At 32.7% G+C, this 16,885-nt stretch overlaps 1 protein-coding gene across 1 annotated transcript; it reads right to left on the bottom strand.

Moving 5' to 3' along the window:
• Positions 1-354: 354 nt before the first annotated feature.
• On the bottom strand, positions 355-768 carry LOC140450843 (uncharacterized). The gene has a single exon (XM_072544523.1). The coding sequence runs from the start codon at positions 766-768 to the stop codon at positions 355-357; it is 414 nt and encodes a 137-aa protein (XP_072400624.1).
• Between the last annotated feature and the right edge of the window lie 16,117 nt (positions 769-16,885).

The raw sequence follows: 16,885 nt of genomic DNA, 5'->3' as shown, positions 1-16,885 counted from the left end.
AAGCCTTGACGTAGGTCATCAAGGACTATTAATGTGAAGCTCAAATTGGTAGCTGTTAACACCATGAGTTCCATCGACACAAATACAGTCACTTCCAAACTTATTCAATGTGGTGAGTTGACCAGTGTTCATAATGATTAAAACAAAATCAGCACTATGCAGCTGGGGGTACTCATCCAATGTCACATCTTGGGGTTTATAAAATAAAACACAGGTGTTTCTCATTTCATTTACCCAAGATTCTAGGCTAACAGCATCATTTTGATGTCTTACTGTAGTAGAGCGAAGGTTAAAGGTAGCCTCAATATTATACAGATTCTTTTTTGTCAAAAGGTGCTTTCCTTGTAATTTGTCTTAATCTGAAATTCCATCTCTCACTTCATCTAAAACCGCTTTAAATGGAATTTTTGCAGCTAGTTTCGTAGCAATTGATTTTCTTTCTAGGGATGACAAAAATAAGTGCCCAATTGTATTTTGGTGACCAACATGAGTTTTCACGAAATATGCTACATATTTTCCATCACTTTGGACAACTTCTTTTATCATAGCAGGACAGTATCCATTAATTTTATTGCTACCTTGTGTTTTAAGGTGTCTGTCGCCTTTACCTTTTGAGGTGTAAAATCCCGATCGGTGGCATATGTAGTTTACTATTCCTGCCTTTTTTCCTTTTTCCATAACAAAACTAGCATTTGTTTCACGCTCTATTTTATTCTTCCAAGAAATAAAGTCATCATGGTTGGAAAACTCTATTAGATCATATTGCATAGTAACGCTATGAGAAGTTTCATAGTGTTTAGTAAAGTCTTTTTTAAAAGTGGCACTATAATCACACAGTGGACATTTTTGTTTAACTTTTTGAGATTCTACAGAAACCGAGGTAGAAACTAACACATTCGAGGGCACTTTTTTCAGATGAAAGTTTAAATTTGGCTTATAACTAAATTGTCTATCACAATACGTACACTTATATAGACGTTGCCTTTTAGAACTTTTAAAGGCGCCATTAAATTCAATTTGTCAGGATGAGAAGTTTTTGCATGTCGTCTTAGTTCACTTAAACATTTATAAACTTTTCCGCATTCAGCACACTTAACGCTTTCCGCACCGGACATTTTCACAATAAAATAAAATGTTCAAAAAGAAAACACAGAACTGTGAACGATAGAAATAGTCGAAAATTTATCAGTGTAGTCTGTAACAAACAAGAAATGAAAATAAGAAAACACTAAGTTGTCCTTGTCACGTCACTAAGGACTAATAAGCGTCATGCGTAAGTCTGTCAGTAAGTTCCCTGATTCAAATTTATAATAGGCAACTTACATTACGCGGCTCAAAGTAATAGGCCAGGCTCTAGACATTAGTAAATAAAAGCTTTGGTGGCACACAGAAGCCAACTGTTAATTCTTCCGTAGATAAGAAGGGCGCGGCTGTTTAACAGGCGTCAAATGAAAGCGTTGGTGGCACACAGAAGCCAAATGTAAATTCTTCTTCTGTCAACGTTTAATAGTTTGATTTTAATTTCAGTTCTTCAATTAAATATTTGGGAATGATTCTGGATCGCAAGTTAACTTGGAAACTTCACGTTGAGTTTATGTTGGATAGATGTAAGAAGGGTCTAAATTTCCTCAAATCAATTACAAAAACATGGTAGGGTGCAGATGTGGAAACTTCTTTGCTTTTCTTCCGATCTTATATTAGATCGATTATGGATGCATATTATATGGTTCAGCAAGTAAACATATTCTGAAAACAATAGGTGTTTCAAAACGCAGCATTGCGTATTTGTTTGGGTGCCATGAAATCGACGCCCATTAATGCTCTACATGTGGAAGCTCTAGAAAATCCCTTGGGCTATAGAAGAGAGTACCCCAGTCAAAAATTTGTTATTAATATACAAAATCGTAACACTACTCTCTACTCAAATATCAGAAAACTGAACGAAGAAGATTTTACTAATCGATATTGGAGACTTAAGAACTCACCTCCACTTTGTGAGGCTTTTAGAAGCATGACAAATTTTGATTATGACTTTAAATCAGAGGATAATCTTAAATCGAACATTTTTATTCGTGCTTGCAACCCATTACTGTGATACAACCGAATTACCATGTAAATTCTTCTGTTAGCTCGAATATTTTGAGGTCCTGTCTATCTAGTCTGTCAGACTCTTTAGTTATTTATACGGATGCCTCAAAGTCTATTGTTGGTACTGGGTGTGCTTTCTACATTCCATCAACTAATACAGAAAGACTTTGTCGACTAAATCCTAGTTTTTCAATCTTTAGTGCTGAAGCTGTAGGAATATATAAAGCATTAAGATACTTTGAAAATACTCAGAATACATCTGTTTCAATAGTATCTGACTCATTGTCTGTTATGTTAGTCATTGAAACTTTAAATTTTCCTAGTAATAACTCAAATATATATGTCTTTCAAATTAAAAAACTCGTTTATGACCTTTATAAAAACCGAAGAGTTGTTCATTTTTTGTGGGTTAAAGCACATATAGGTCTTAAATACAACGAACATGTTGACCTATTAGCTAAAAAGGCCATTGATACCGGAACGCAAGCTGATCACCAAATCTGTCGACAAGCCGCATTAACAATAATTAAAAATAATATCAATAGTAAATGGAAACAATCTTGGCACATATATAGCACGCAGTCTTCCTCGCAATATGCTTCTATACAGCCTTTAATCCCAAGTGATTATTGGTTTAAAAATTATTCTGTTCCACGAAGGTATATAACATCCATAATTAGAATAAAATTTGGACACGCCTGCTATCCTAGACATCTGTCCAAACTAAAAATCGTAAATTCAAATTTATGTCCAGACTGTCAAAAAGAAGGTGATCTAGATCACATTTTCTTCGAATGTAAAAAATACACAAAACAAACTGAAGATCTAATAAAAAATTTAGTCAACATCAAAATTTTTCCTCCGTACAATATGTGCTATCTGCTATCTCTAAATATAAGAGTTGTAAATGAATGTTTTGATGGAATTTATTTGCAAAAGTAAGCTTAATATTTAACTGTAATTAGAATCCTAACCTCTGTTTTACCCCATTTGTTATTACCTTTTATCCGTGACCCAATCTAGTTTGTCTTAAAAGCAATGTCTTGATGGGTCTCTAGACGAGAAACCAGTGTCCATGTTTTATCTCTATTCTATCCTTAATAATAATTTTAATGCTTAAAAATAACACTTAAGTTTGAAATTTATTATCTTTTTATATTTTACTACACAATCTTTCTTTCTGGGTAGAAAATTTTCATGTTGTGACTGGCTGTATGGCACTTGCTTATGCCATTAAAAAAAACCGTTTAATAGTAACTATCAATTCGTCTTCTTTTCCGTATAGTGCCTAACAGAACGCTCATGTAAAATGATCCTATTATAACTGGTTTTGTAACTGGAAAATATATTTATCCAATCTTTTATTGTGCATCTTATTTTCGGGACTCTACATAGTGACAAAACTAATTTGACTATTTCCGTATTTAATTTTTATAGCAGATAACTGTATTTCATTATTGTAATTATTATTTTTTATTTTTAGTTCAGTAAAACAAATTGATTTATTTATAATTATAGCAACTCCATCATAACCATCCAACCTATAATTACGAACAAGATTATACCCATTAAAATCATATAGTACATTTTTTTTAAACCGTGTTTCACTAATAAGAGCTAAGTCTATTTTGTTAGTTACTAAATAATGCCTCATGCTATTTTTATTTGAGACAGCAGAACGATATTTATTTGAGACAGCAGCAGCCGCTGTATTATTTTTAATTTAGGTTGTCAAGACATTTTTTATTTTGTTTTCGTCAAAGTACCCTCCAATACCTGTTCAATATGTCTTGACCTAGTCTTGACTATTAATTGTTTATCCATAGATCGTATATCATTAAAAGTTTGTATACTTTGTAAAAGCTGATATATAAAAGTAGAACGAATTTCAGTTACATTTTTTCAATTTTTTCATAATTTGTAACGAATATATTTTGCCTACCACGTGGGGTATTGCTATAAGGGTTGAAAATTGGGGACAGAAGTTACTGGGATGGAGATAGGGCTAGCAAAATAAACGATACTGTGCGAACGGCACTCAGGGTTTGTTTGGAGAGCTGGGGTCGTGGATAAGTTGAATGGCAAGGGGTCGGATTGGAGCAACTACAAATATGAAACAAAGAGGTACGCCGCTTCGAGGTGCTGAATTATAACGATTACAACAACTAGTTGTAACTATTGAAATAATTATTAAAAATACAAAAATGGTTAGGAGGTTTTTCTAAAATAAAAAGACAAAATGATTTGGAGAAATAAATCAAACATTTTTTGTGTCTCACCACAAACAATTACAAAAATACAAATAATACATAAAGACTATATTGATAGTCACACAAGTAAATATAGAAATAACAAAGAAAAACTTACATGTGTCCTATTCGTTTACAAGTGGGAATTGCTACATAACTTACAAATGTTATTGGGTATAAACTGTGACAAATAAAAAATTATTACAAGTAAAGAATTATCTTTTTAAATAATGAAAGCAATTATTATTTAAAAAAAAATGTCTATCTTGACTTTAAAATTTAAACGCAGAAAAAGTTACCTGAACCTCACTAAATCTCACTCTGCATGTCTGGGTTCGGGAACTGTATACATTGAAACCTCTGGAGGCAGATCTGGGATGACGACCAGGGACAAGAAGATGAGGGTGGAAGCCAGCACCGGCTGGAACACAAACCTCGAAAACTGGTCTCCTTTAAAGACTGAAACAGGCACAGCACAACGGCAACATGATGTCATCTTCAAAAACCGTTGTAAAACTGCTGAATACTACACATTTAACTGCTACTGTCACTTTATACTACATTTCCATGACAAAAAAAGGAAAACGAAAAGATTACGAATTTGAAAATAAATTTGGACTCCAACAAAACTAAACACGCCTTAATCAGCGGCCGGCTTTACCGAGAGTGAACAATTATATTTAAAATTCATTCGCACAATCTTGATATAAACAAAACACTTAAAGCGGTAACGGGAACGCAAAATATCCTAAAAGAGGCTTCGATCAAAGAATACCGACAAAATACGCATCTTGTGAAATATAAACAAACTATAAAATGGTTTACATTAACTCTAGCGACGCAAATAAAAGGAAGTTGAAAGATTCGGTGTTTTAACTTGTACGAAAGGAAACAGAAATACACTAAGATTATTCTTTGATATTTTAACAAATACGAGGGGATTTCAATATATATCCAAAGAATTTTCAAATGCTACAAATTTGGTGAAATTCGATTAACGGGTAAAGGTTTATCAGATCCAAAGGTAGACGACTGTGCAATTGGTGAATTGACTTTTCCTTTTTTTATTTGTTTGAGATTTCGTAATATTCAAATTAGTGTGAGTAAGAACAGAATTTGGCTTATATGGAACTGGTTTAGATACCGAAATCTTTTTAGTAGTTGTACGCAAACTAGGAAAATCCCTTTCATATTCTGCAAAACATTCAAAGGATTGTTACTCGCAAAATTTGGAAAAGACTTATCACAGTAATTACGTGCTTCTACAAAAGATATGTTATGTTCAGCCATTATATTTTTTATTTTTGTCTGTTTTTCATATTGGGGACATTTATTAGATATCGACAGATGCCCCTACTTTTACAATGAATACAAAATACAACTTCTCTATTACAATTGAGATCTTTTTCTTTAACTTCACTACATTGAGTACACCGTTTTTGTGTACTTTTACTCTGTTTGGATACATGTCCAAATCTAAGACATTTATAAGCGAGAGCGCCCACCAAAGTGACGTGGCATGTAACATGGCAGTGGCATAGCACGGGCATGGCACTGTCGTGGCAGGTAGCGCACACCAAAGTAGCATGGCATTAAAAAGGCTAGTTAAAGTCAAAATGTCGTCATCTGAGGATGAAGTTATGCTAACAACACTTTTAAATGTCAACAATATGAACAGAAATCGTCCGCAATGTCAGTTTTGGGTACACCCTTATTAGAAAGAGATGCAAGGGCATAGTGGATTTAATGTATTTTCTTCTTCTTAAAGTGCCTATCCGTTCCGGATGTTGGCGATCATCACGGCTATCTTTACTTTGTTTATTGCAGCGCGGAACAGTTCAGTGGTAGTCGTGTTATACCATTACTCAACCATACCATACCATTTCAATCCTTCTACAGAATGAAAAGAGAAACTTTTGAGCTTTTACTGACAAAAATTAGTTCAATAATTTCGAAAAAGAATACAAATTTTAGACATTCAATATCATCTTCAAAGAGGAGGAAAGCGTCATACCTGAGCCATGTCTTCCGTAATGATAAGTACAGTCTGCTACAGCTTATGTTGGAAGGCAAGATTGAAGGTAGAAGAGGTTTGGGCAGAAAAAAGAAATTTTGGCTGAGAAACTTGAGAATGCTTTCAAATACCAGAAGCTGTGAACATAATACATGCGGCACAAAACAGAGAAACCTATCGTTTGATGGTCGCCAACCTTCGGTAGAAGACGGCACATAAAGACGAAGAATATCACCTGCAGAACGTTTAATAATAACAATAAGGTATGTATGTATTTTTTATTATTAACTCAAATAATCATTATTCATAACATAAAAGATATATATTAAAAGTGCTCTGGTCGCTGAAAGTTCAAATAATTCAATAAATTTTGTTGGCTAAAGTTGTCGCCTCATTTACTGTTCTTAGCTCTGTTAACGATTCATCGTTATTACACGAAGTGTTGGAACTACTTATATTTTCTTCCAAAATATTGCCAGCAGTTAACAATATGTTAATTTTAAACCGCCATTTTTGGTTTTCGTTCATTTTTTTCATGTCAAGTAACATGCTCATTAGGAAGGAAATGTTTGGGTCTTCATATGGTTTTATGGTCGAGGCGTTTTCCACAGACGTCTTGTTAGACCGAAAGTATTCCAGCGCGGATTTATTTACTTCTTCCAGCGATAGTGCAGTTTTAGTGATTACACGAGTTTTTTTGGCGACAGGGAGTTGCTAAGAATTGTGAACACTGGATAAAGTATCGCCGCGAGTCGAATAATGACTCTCGGTCGGTGACAAACGAGGCAACTAATTTTCTAAAGCCATTACATGCTGGGACTCACTATCTTCCTCATTTTCACGTTGCGACTCGTTATCGCCGCTATTGCTCTCACAAGAATAGTCTATATATCGTTGCGATGAAGGTTCTAGACTACTCTTCATTGGCCTGGATCTAGTAAGTGGCGTATTCAGCGAGGTAGTAAGGTCGCGTTTTTTGGCGACAGAACCAGATGGCGTACATTTTTTTAAATATCGTGTGTAAGATCCTCGCAAGTTCTTCCATCGTTCTTTGCAAGCCGCAACTACAACAAATACATATTATTAGTTAAAACAATACTTTCTTGAAATATTTTTATTACAAGCATTGTTTTTTTTTTAGATATTTTGCTACCGGTAGTTCGTTTCAAGAACTATCCTACTATTTTTTAAGAGGACATACTACTGTACGCAAAATTGTGTACGAAACATCTACAGCAATTTGGACAGTAATCCATTCAGAATATCTGGCCAAACCATCAAGAGAATTATGGCTTAAAACAGCAAGTAGATACTGGGAACTTTGGAATTTGTCCAATTGCTGTGGTTCTATTGATGGAAAGCATATCAGAATTAAAGCTCCTCCGAATTCTGGGTCAGCATACTTTAATTACAAAGGATATTTTTTTATTGTATTTTTAGCTGTGGCTGACGCAGATGGGCTATTGTTGTCGGTTGATATTGGGGAATATGGACGAAATAGTGATGGCAGAGCATTCAGAGAAAGTGCATTTGGAAAAGCAGTAGTTAGCGACCAACTTGATTTTCCCGAACCTAAACCGTTGCCCGGAGAAAATGAAGTTTTCCTTACTATTTTGTAGCAGACGAAGCTTTTTCCCTCTCAGATCGTGTCATGAAACCATATCCCAGAAGACAAATAACAAATGAAAATCGAATATTTAATTACAGACTTTTTAGAGGGCGAAGATCTATTGCATGTGCATTTGGTTTGCTAACTTCACAGTTCAGAGTATTGGAGACGCCAATATGTTGCAATATTGACAAGATTGATAGCATAATTTAAGCTATTTGTGTTACATAATTTTATACGTGTTCATGATGGAGTTTTTACTACCCCGACATTCCAATTGAAGGAACATATTATAGCTAAAAATTATTCAATACAACCAGGGAGGCATCGCGGGCCAACAAATGGTGCATTAGAAATAAGAAATAGATTATGTAATTTTTTTAATCAGCCTACTGGTGCCCTGCCTTGGCAGAATGACTATATCTTACATATGTAATGATTTTGCCGATTTACTCCCGTACAAATTTCCAAGGTCGAACGCGCGTATAGAAGTATAACTTCAAAAAATGTTTGTGGAAGATAAAAATAAAAAACCAACAACTCGGATTATGTTGTAAATTTTCATTTTATTTTAAAATTTAGCAATTTTGCGTATATTACATATATTTAATAAGATTAACGTGGGGTTTTTAAATATTTCACAAATAAAAAAGGAAATTCATATTGGGATTCGAACTTACATATGAAGTCCTTAGAGCAACAACGGTACATGTCACAAAAGTAAGTTTTTGAGAAGATCAATTATAAAGGTTTTAATCAAATCCTGAAATACCAAATATGGATTAGAAAGTTCGTAAATGGTGTTATTTGAAACCTGTATATCAACTATCCTTGAAACGCTAAGCTAATTTAAAAAAAGTAGTTTTTGTAAAAAAAAAACAATAAAAATTCAAAAAAATGTGGCTTTTACCTTTATTACAAAAAAAAATTACTAATACAACAAGTTGTAAAATAGGTATCTTTTATAATATTTTATAAATTAATAATTTATATTTTATTATTTATTATATTTATTTATTATATTTATTTTTATTTATTAATATTTTATAATTTATAATATTTTTTAAAATTATTTTAATAAAAAACACAATACATAAAATCACTTTAATTTTCATCCTCCAGATCGCTAAAGTCATCCAAATGTTCTGTCTCATTATCTATACTATCATTATCTGTTCCCATATTTTCAACAACACCAATCTCTCTGTAGTAATTCTGGTAAATAGCTGGTATGTAGCGAAGAAGCATCGAAATATTAGATATTTTTTTGGGTTTAATGGAATTGGTGCGTCATATTTCATTTTTAAATCTCTTACATTCAGGTTTACTGCAGTTCTAAAACCTCTCCTGCCAATATTGACAGATTTAAATAATTCGTTCCAAAGATGTTTATAAAACATAACATTTGGAGTCTCGTGAGTAAATTTAAATGTGCAGATTTTACTGAAATTAAGCTTTTCTTTATTTTCTGTTTGCGTTTTTTTGGTAATATTTTGGATCTGTAAATCCTTAAAAGACAAAATATCTTGTTGCTGTAAAACAATGACATTAAAAAGATTTTTCCTTTTTGATTTTAAGACTGCTTGATACCAATCATCAGGGGTATACACCTGATTTAAATAACGGCGTTTATGTTTTTCAATAATTGCGAAGTCACGATCAGAAGGAAGATGTGTGTGTCCCACTACTAGAAATCTATGTTCTATTGTATCAAAGACACTTTCTTTAACTAGTTGTTGCCACAGACCTACAATGGTCCAATTTTTGTTTTGTCCAGCGCAATTATCGCTATATACAACAAGCTTCCTATGTTCAGTAGGATTTTCTTTAAAATGCTTATATAATATACTAGCAATCTCGTCACTACCACGTTTTGCTAAGTGTTCGGGCCACATACCCCATATCTTCAACGCAGTCATGTATTCCTAAGTTATAGGTCCAAATTTTTCGTAAATAAAAAGCAGGACCAACTGTCAATGAAGGTACAGGTAGCGCTTGCTGTAAATCAAAACTGATGACAAGGGTGTCTTTTGTTCTCTTAGCATTTTCTATTTCATCTTTCAGGCTTTTTTGCAAAGCTTCGGCCCTTCGATGGTGTAGCTCAAGTTGAGTCTTTAACCTGCCTGCTGATGCTTCTGTACTGCCAACATTTCTAATTTGAATATTTAGAGAGTCGCATGTTTTGCAGGTGTCCGTTTTAGGTAATTTAAATTCAATGTTAAACTCCTTGCAAAAAACATTTCTGTAGTAGCTTTCTTTTACTGGATTGGCATTTTTATTTCTACACCATTCTAGGTAACAATCGTGATAAAGAGCAGAAATCGATAAATCATGATCTATGTACACTTTGTTTGGATTTTTTTGCCTACTATAATGACTAGTGTATTTTGGGATGGACTTAATATGTGTTTTTAGGTTTTCACGATCACAGTCATTAATTTTATTTGCTCTGTTCTGGTGTTTGCCACGTTTATCTGCTTTTGGGGTACTAGCACCTTCCTTCATTTGTTCGCATAAAAGTTGAATTCTTTTTTTTTTGATTGAGTTTAATAAAAATATGCAAACAAGAAACTCTTGTTTGCATATTTTTACATCTATACCCTTGATCTTTACAAAGTATTGTATTGAAACATTTCGCGACAAAAGATAAATATTTTGTTTATCATAGTCACCCAAGTTCCAAAACGCATTAAAAATCTGTGCTTCATGTCCTGTCAAAGTATCTCGACATTTCTTGCTACACTTACATGGAGGTCCGATTTTCCTGTCAGGTACTTGTTTTTGCCGTTTACTTACATAGCTATGGCCCAAATTTCGGTTGGTTTTTCTCTTATGTCTAGTCTGTCTCTTTAGGTTTGCCTGGCGCCATCTTGAAGAAAGGGCTTTCTCCGGCGTGGAAAGAGAACCTCGTCTGTTAAGCAGATCGTTTTTTGTTTCGGTAGCAGCAGAAAATTCATTTGCCTGCAAACAAAAATAGTGTTATATTCCTGGGACTACCATAAAAGTTTTGTAATAATTTTTAAGGCACTAAGGGGATAAGCCACAACTCGACGTTAAACCGATATTATAACATACAAAGCAAAAATGATTTATTTTTTTTTATCAATATTATGAAAGCAGTAGTAGGTAGCTATGGTATTTTAGCATTAAGAAATGATATCTACATTGTTTATTACAAATAAAAAAAAAAGAAAATTTAAGCCACAATAATTACATTAAATTTCATTCAAATTTTAATTACTCGCCTGTGTTTCACTACCTGAAGAGTGTTTACTATCACTATTACTTTCAATATAGTCTTTGTCTTTAACACTATCATCAGAATTAAAATACAAATCAGAATCACTTTTAGAATCTTCATAATAAAACGAATTTTGTGGAGCTGTTCGACTACTTGAAGTAATATGGTAGCTAGTACCGTTGTTGCACTTAAAATAGTTGATTTTAGTATAAAAATAACAAGGATATTTATAACTCGTGGAGTCATCTATGAAGCAAAAGCTGTAGTTTTTATTTTGTAGGTAGATAGGAACCTAACCATTTGAAATATATATATATATATATATATATATATATATATATATATATATATAACTGTTTTTAGTAAGATTGTGGCTTGTACCGTTGTTGCTTTAAGGTCTTCATATACCAGCGTATGAACAAAACACGTAAAAAATTTTCCAATTAGACATGACACTAACGTATTTTAAAATTGACTGTACTCGGTCATACAGTGATTTATTGTAATTCTGTGGTCTGCACTTTAAAGAGCATAAGTACAAATTCAACGTTTCCCATACAACCCGATCAAAAGTACAATAATCTGTGAAATCGTAGTTTGTATAAAATTAATCGGACTTTCGATCAAAATTTATTATTATTATTATTACTTGACAAAAACACGGTAAAATAAAAAAAATATTTTTTCTTGCCAGATATATTGTACTTATGACATTTTTATTTTATAGTTCCATACAAAGTAAGTTCCTAATAATGATTTAAGTGTATTTATTGAATTAAAACACACTTGTGATATTCTCTTGTAAAGGAATAAATTAACATATACTTTATTGCAGTAATTTATTGAATTAATCAAAAGGGAATAAGTCTACTTATACCTAATTAATAATGTTGTTCTGAAGCTATTTTCTTGTGGCATTTTAAATTAATTAATATTTAAATGGGAATAAGCCACAATTAAAGGTTAAAATACGTTTATTGACGTTTCAATTTCCACTTCGGAAATCGTTCTCAAAATACAAACATTAGTAATTAAACAAATTTTGTTTTTGTTACTTACTTGACTGTTTTCAAAAGCAAGTCTTCAAAAGAAACCGATGGCGGTAAATCTTCTAGAGTTTCTTCCATATTTTCGTCACCTTGATTCGCAGTTTTGTTATTTATCTCCTTCCAACGTTTATAGGCATCGGGGTGAAATTTATCTTCTTCTACAACGTCATTTTTGTATGGGAAAACGTCCGTTTCCATCCAGCCGTTTGGAGTAGCTGCATATGCTATATCAAGATTATCTGGGTCCTGTGTTGCCATCCACTGGTCGAACTTTCCTTTAAATACAATACATGGTGGTACTTTGTCTCCAAATGCATTTGCCGCAGATAATATTGTTACATTCTCCTTACCTGGACCACTCGTAGTTCGCGAACACGGTTTACCTTTGGCTCCTAGCACCTTCACTCGGGATGGGTCAACGCATAAGCTGGTCTCATCCAAATTCCATATTTGCTTATGCTTATCATTAAGATCTAATTCAACAAGGGTGTTCTTTAAGATCTCAAAATACTTATAAATGGGAAATGGATCACACATCTTCTTCCTTGCGTACTCAACCGATTGGGGTTTCTTGAGAGATAACTTGTATCTTGCTTTAAAGCCGGTGAACCAGTCATGACCAGGAATATTATTTTTAAATGGCGTTCTTATATTATTTTGTGTAACAAAATCAGAGACAATCAACAGAACTTCACGTTTTGACAATCCAAAGCCCCATTTTTCTAGAGTTTTCAATCCTTCGGCTAACTTGCGTTCATGTTTGGCATGAATAACTGGCCCTCTACCTAATGAATCACTTTTTTTTCCTCTGACACCAGTTAAATGATTGTGCAATGTTGTTTTTGGAATTGCATAATTTCGGCTTGCTGTATGTAGTGTTGTTTTTCCAGATCTGATATCTTCCAGTGCTTTTTACAGCTGTTCCTTACTATAAGATGTTGCTCTCTCCGTCTTACGTTGATAAATGCGAACCATGGTAGCACCTAAAAAGAGTCAATCATTAAAATTTTAATCCGGGCAGGTGGGAACGTAACTAATTATTCCTAGTTCCCACTTGCCTCGATAAAATTTTATTGAGGCAAGTGCGAACATTAGTGTACGTGGCCTCTAAGTAGGGTTATGTATATTGAAACACGTTTATCGTATTTACGAAGTGCATTTTTACACTAAAATAATACTGCTAATAATCTTACCTTGAAAATCTTGCTATTGCAGAACACTGGGGTAAGTGCAAATTTGACAAATCAAGTGGATTTTTGCAGATATATGTTCAATACCTCAACTCTCACATGTACTGTCGGTAACATCGCTCCACCGTATACAGAACACATGGTTATGAAGTTGAGTAACGTTTACACTAGATTTCGCTATTTTACTATCGTTGGTTGAATTACGGTATTGAATAGTCGCACTTGCCCCAGATTCCCACTTACCCTGACTTACCTTAGGTCCATATTAGGTGCTTATAAGGTTAAATATCGATTCTTTAACGTAATTTATTATTGCATCTAAAACGCGTTTATTATGACTTGATAACAGGGAACTAATGTTAAGAGGGAGTGTTGTATTCTATTAGAGAATTATATAGTCCAGAGATAGCCGTATCGTTTTTTTACACTCCAGAAATATGTGGTTAATATCAACTATGGATATGTCACAGTCACATAACGGGGAGTTTAGTATCCCTAATTTATGAAGGTGCGCCGGAAAACGGCCATGATTCAATTTTAAGCGTGTTACTGTTAAGTATATATTTTTATATAATCAAAAGGTATGTCCGGTATTCTATTTGGAAGCTGTGGGTAAAGCTGGAAATAAAGATTTTTCGATGTCTTGCTAAAATTATTTGTAAGATTCTTACCATCTGACTTTAATACTTTTTTTTAGGTAAGTAGTTAAGTCGGTATAAGAAAAATTTTCTACAAATTTATCTCATTTACAAGCTTCTTTTGTTTCACAATCTACCATTTCATTACCTATAATACCGCTGTGACCTTTTACCCATATGAAAATTATTTTTTTTTATTTTGTTGCTTTACTTGGTATAATAAGTTTTTTATTTCACAAATTAATTTTTGATTTTAAATATTTATTGGAGATCCTTTAATTGCTTGCAGAACGGACTTTGAATCTGACATAATAGAAACCGTTTGAACTGGATTTAGTGTGCACCATAGTTAACTTTTTTTATCGCGATAGACTCAGCACTGTAAATAGAGAGTGTATCTGATAGTCTAAATTTTTCGACATGGTTGATGTCTGAAACAAAAAATGCTGCACTTGATCACATTTGGACCCATCTATAAATATTTTTGTAACATTTTTTCCAAAAGCATTCACTGTGGTTGAGAGTATTAGGTTATTTAAATTAGCGTTTTCTGTATATTCAGGGTATATTCAGAGTAATGGTTGGCCGAAATATGATACTTTGATAACTATATTCATATATTGGATATTTGGGACTATTGAATATACAAATCAATGGCTGAAAGTAACAGTGAGATATCATGTCAAATTGAAATTACAAGGTAATGAGGATTAAAGTTTGCATCTCATATTAAAAATCAGAAATAGGTGACTAAAAGCTTATTTTTATTGGATATTAGTCTCCTAATATTCGAGCATAAGCTTTAATGCTAATTTTCTAACAATTTTATCTGTAACACATTTTTGTAAAATATCCCACTCTTGCATTAACATAGGTAGTCTGGGTTGAGCTAATATTCACAATGTCTCATTTTTTATAGGGACTAGTATAGAGTACACAGAATGTTATTTAAACTCGGTTCGCTATTCCCAGTCCGAACTGTCTAGTGAATTTAGTAATTATTTTTTTGCGAAGTTAGTTACTTTTTGACAGACTAAAAGTGGCTGGAAATTACTATACAACCAAGCATACGTGCTCTTAGTCAATATTAATGTAAACAAACGTAAATAAAAATAAAATAGAACTTTACGAATTACCGACAGAAATATTTATTTACACCGTATAATGTATTGATAACAAATAATAAAATTATTTATTGTACAGAATAAAAATATTTAGTGGGAATAAATTCTACAAAATTAAGCAGTCAAAGTTGGGTTTGGGTATATATTGTGGTCAAAGTGAGGTTAACTATAATTATAGTACACAGCAAGTTCCTTAATGTTGTGACTAGGATGGAATCAATGATTAACAGTTCATTGGAGGGCATTAACATAAACTGTGGTTTTATTATCTTACAAAATAAGTAAACTTCCATATGCTAAAAGGATATAGCAAAGCAAATATTAGTAATTTGACTCATTTATGCTAGGCAAATTCCTAGTTCAATAGTAATTTTTGCTCATTAGCATTAGAGGATGTTAAAATCTTCCATGTATGGTGAATGGATTCAGTGTCCTGGCCGCAGTCATATAAACCCAAACAAACAACAAAAACCTCAATGTAAGTATAAACAAGTTTAAATTTAATTTAAATTATTTACTAGTTATTACTATTTCTGTTTTATACACAATAACTATTTGTCTTGAATTATCGTTTGTAAATTGATACTAGTTTTGTAAATTATAAGTGCTAAATGGTCAAATTTAATTTTAGATCTTTCTATGGAGATGAACCATAAGTTTTATGCAGCTTAAGCGTAACAGCATCTAACAGCAAATGGAGTATTGTAAAACATGCCCAGAATAAAAAAGTTCCATTAACATTATATGCATCCACATTACTTGTTAATGAAGAAGATGGTGATGCTTTTGTTTTCAGTTTGTTATCATGATTGTATGGCTTTACAGGGTGATTTTAAGCATGTAACAGCATCCTTTATCTGGGTGGGCTCATGGCTGAAATATTTAACACTAAACAAAGAATTCAAGCTAAATATATGACAGTAAAAGGTGTGCCCAATGGCAGTCCCTTGTCAGAAAATTCATCTGGTTTCATGAGGATTTTTTGAAAGATAGAAGACAAAGAGGAATTGAAAACTTTAAACAAAACCAAAAATATCGAACAATTCACTGTGAAGTTCAGGTGTCGGTATGCATCAACTTATACTTAATTATATTTTAACTGCTTTAAGTTAAAGGTATGCATTTAGTTTTAAATATTAGTAGTGCATCCAACCTTTGTAATAATCTAAATACGCTAATGACCCTGCGTGGTTGATGCGTTAATAAAATAAAAAAAAAAAAAATAAAAAAAAAAAAAATTCACAAGCAACGGTACACCCTTTTTGCATTTATTTTAAAAACAAGGAAAGTGATCAACTTTTAAACGTAAATTATTGCATGATTAGTGACACTAAGGACCATTTGGCTTACACAATAAATTCGTTTACTGCAAAATTAATGGCCGAAATTAAAGAGAAATATAGCTGGATCAAAAATGTCATCTATTTTTCAGATGGAGCACCACAGCAATACAAAAATAAGTAATAAAATTTCAATTATTTATAAATATTTAACTTTATAATAATAAAATGTTATCATGATTCTTTAATTTGAAATTGTTATTTTCCGCCTAGGAATCATTTGGCTAATATAATATGTCACGAAAAAGACTTTGGAATAAACGTAACATCATACAATTTTTTTGCAACCAGTCATGGGAAATCTCCATGTGATGCTACTGGCGGTACTATAAAAAGACTGATT

This window comes from Diabrotica undecimpunctata, chromosome 9 (genome assembly GCF_040954645.1).
Source record: "Diabrotica undecimpunctata isolate CICGRU chromosome 9, icDiaUnde3, whole genome shotgun sequence".
Lineage (NCBI taxonomy): Eukaryota > Metazoa > Arthropoda > Insecta > Coleoptera > Chrysomelidae > Diabrotica > Diabrotica undecimpunctata.
This window is presented reverse-complemented; position numbering and strand designations above follow the sequence as displayed.

Bases quoted from the DNA above. Each gene is read 5' to 3' on its own strand.
- LOC140450843 (XM_072544523.1), bottom strand. From the start codon at position 768: ATGCAATATGATCTAATAGAGTTTTCCAACCATGATGACTTTATTTCT.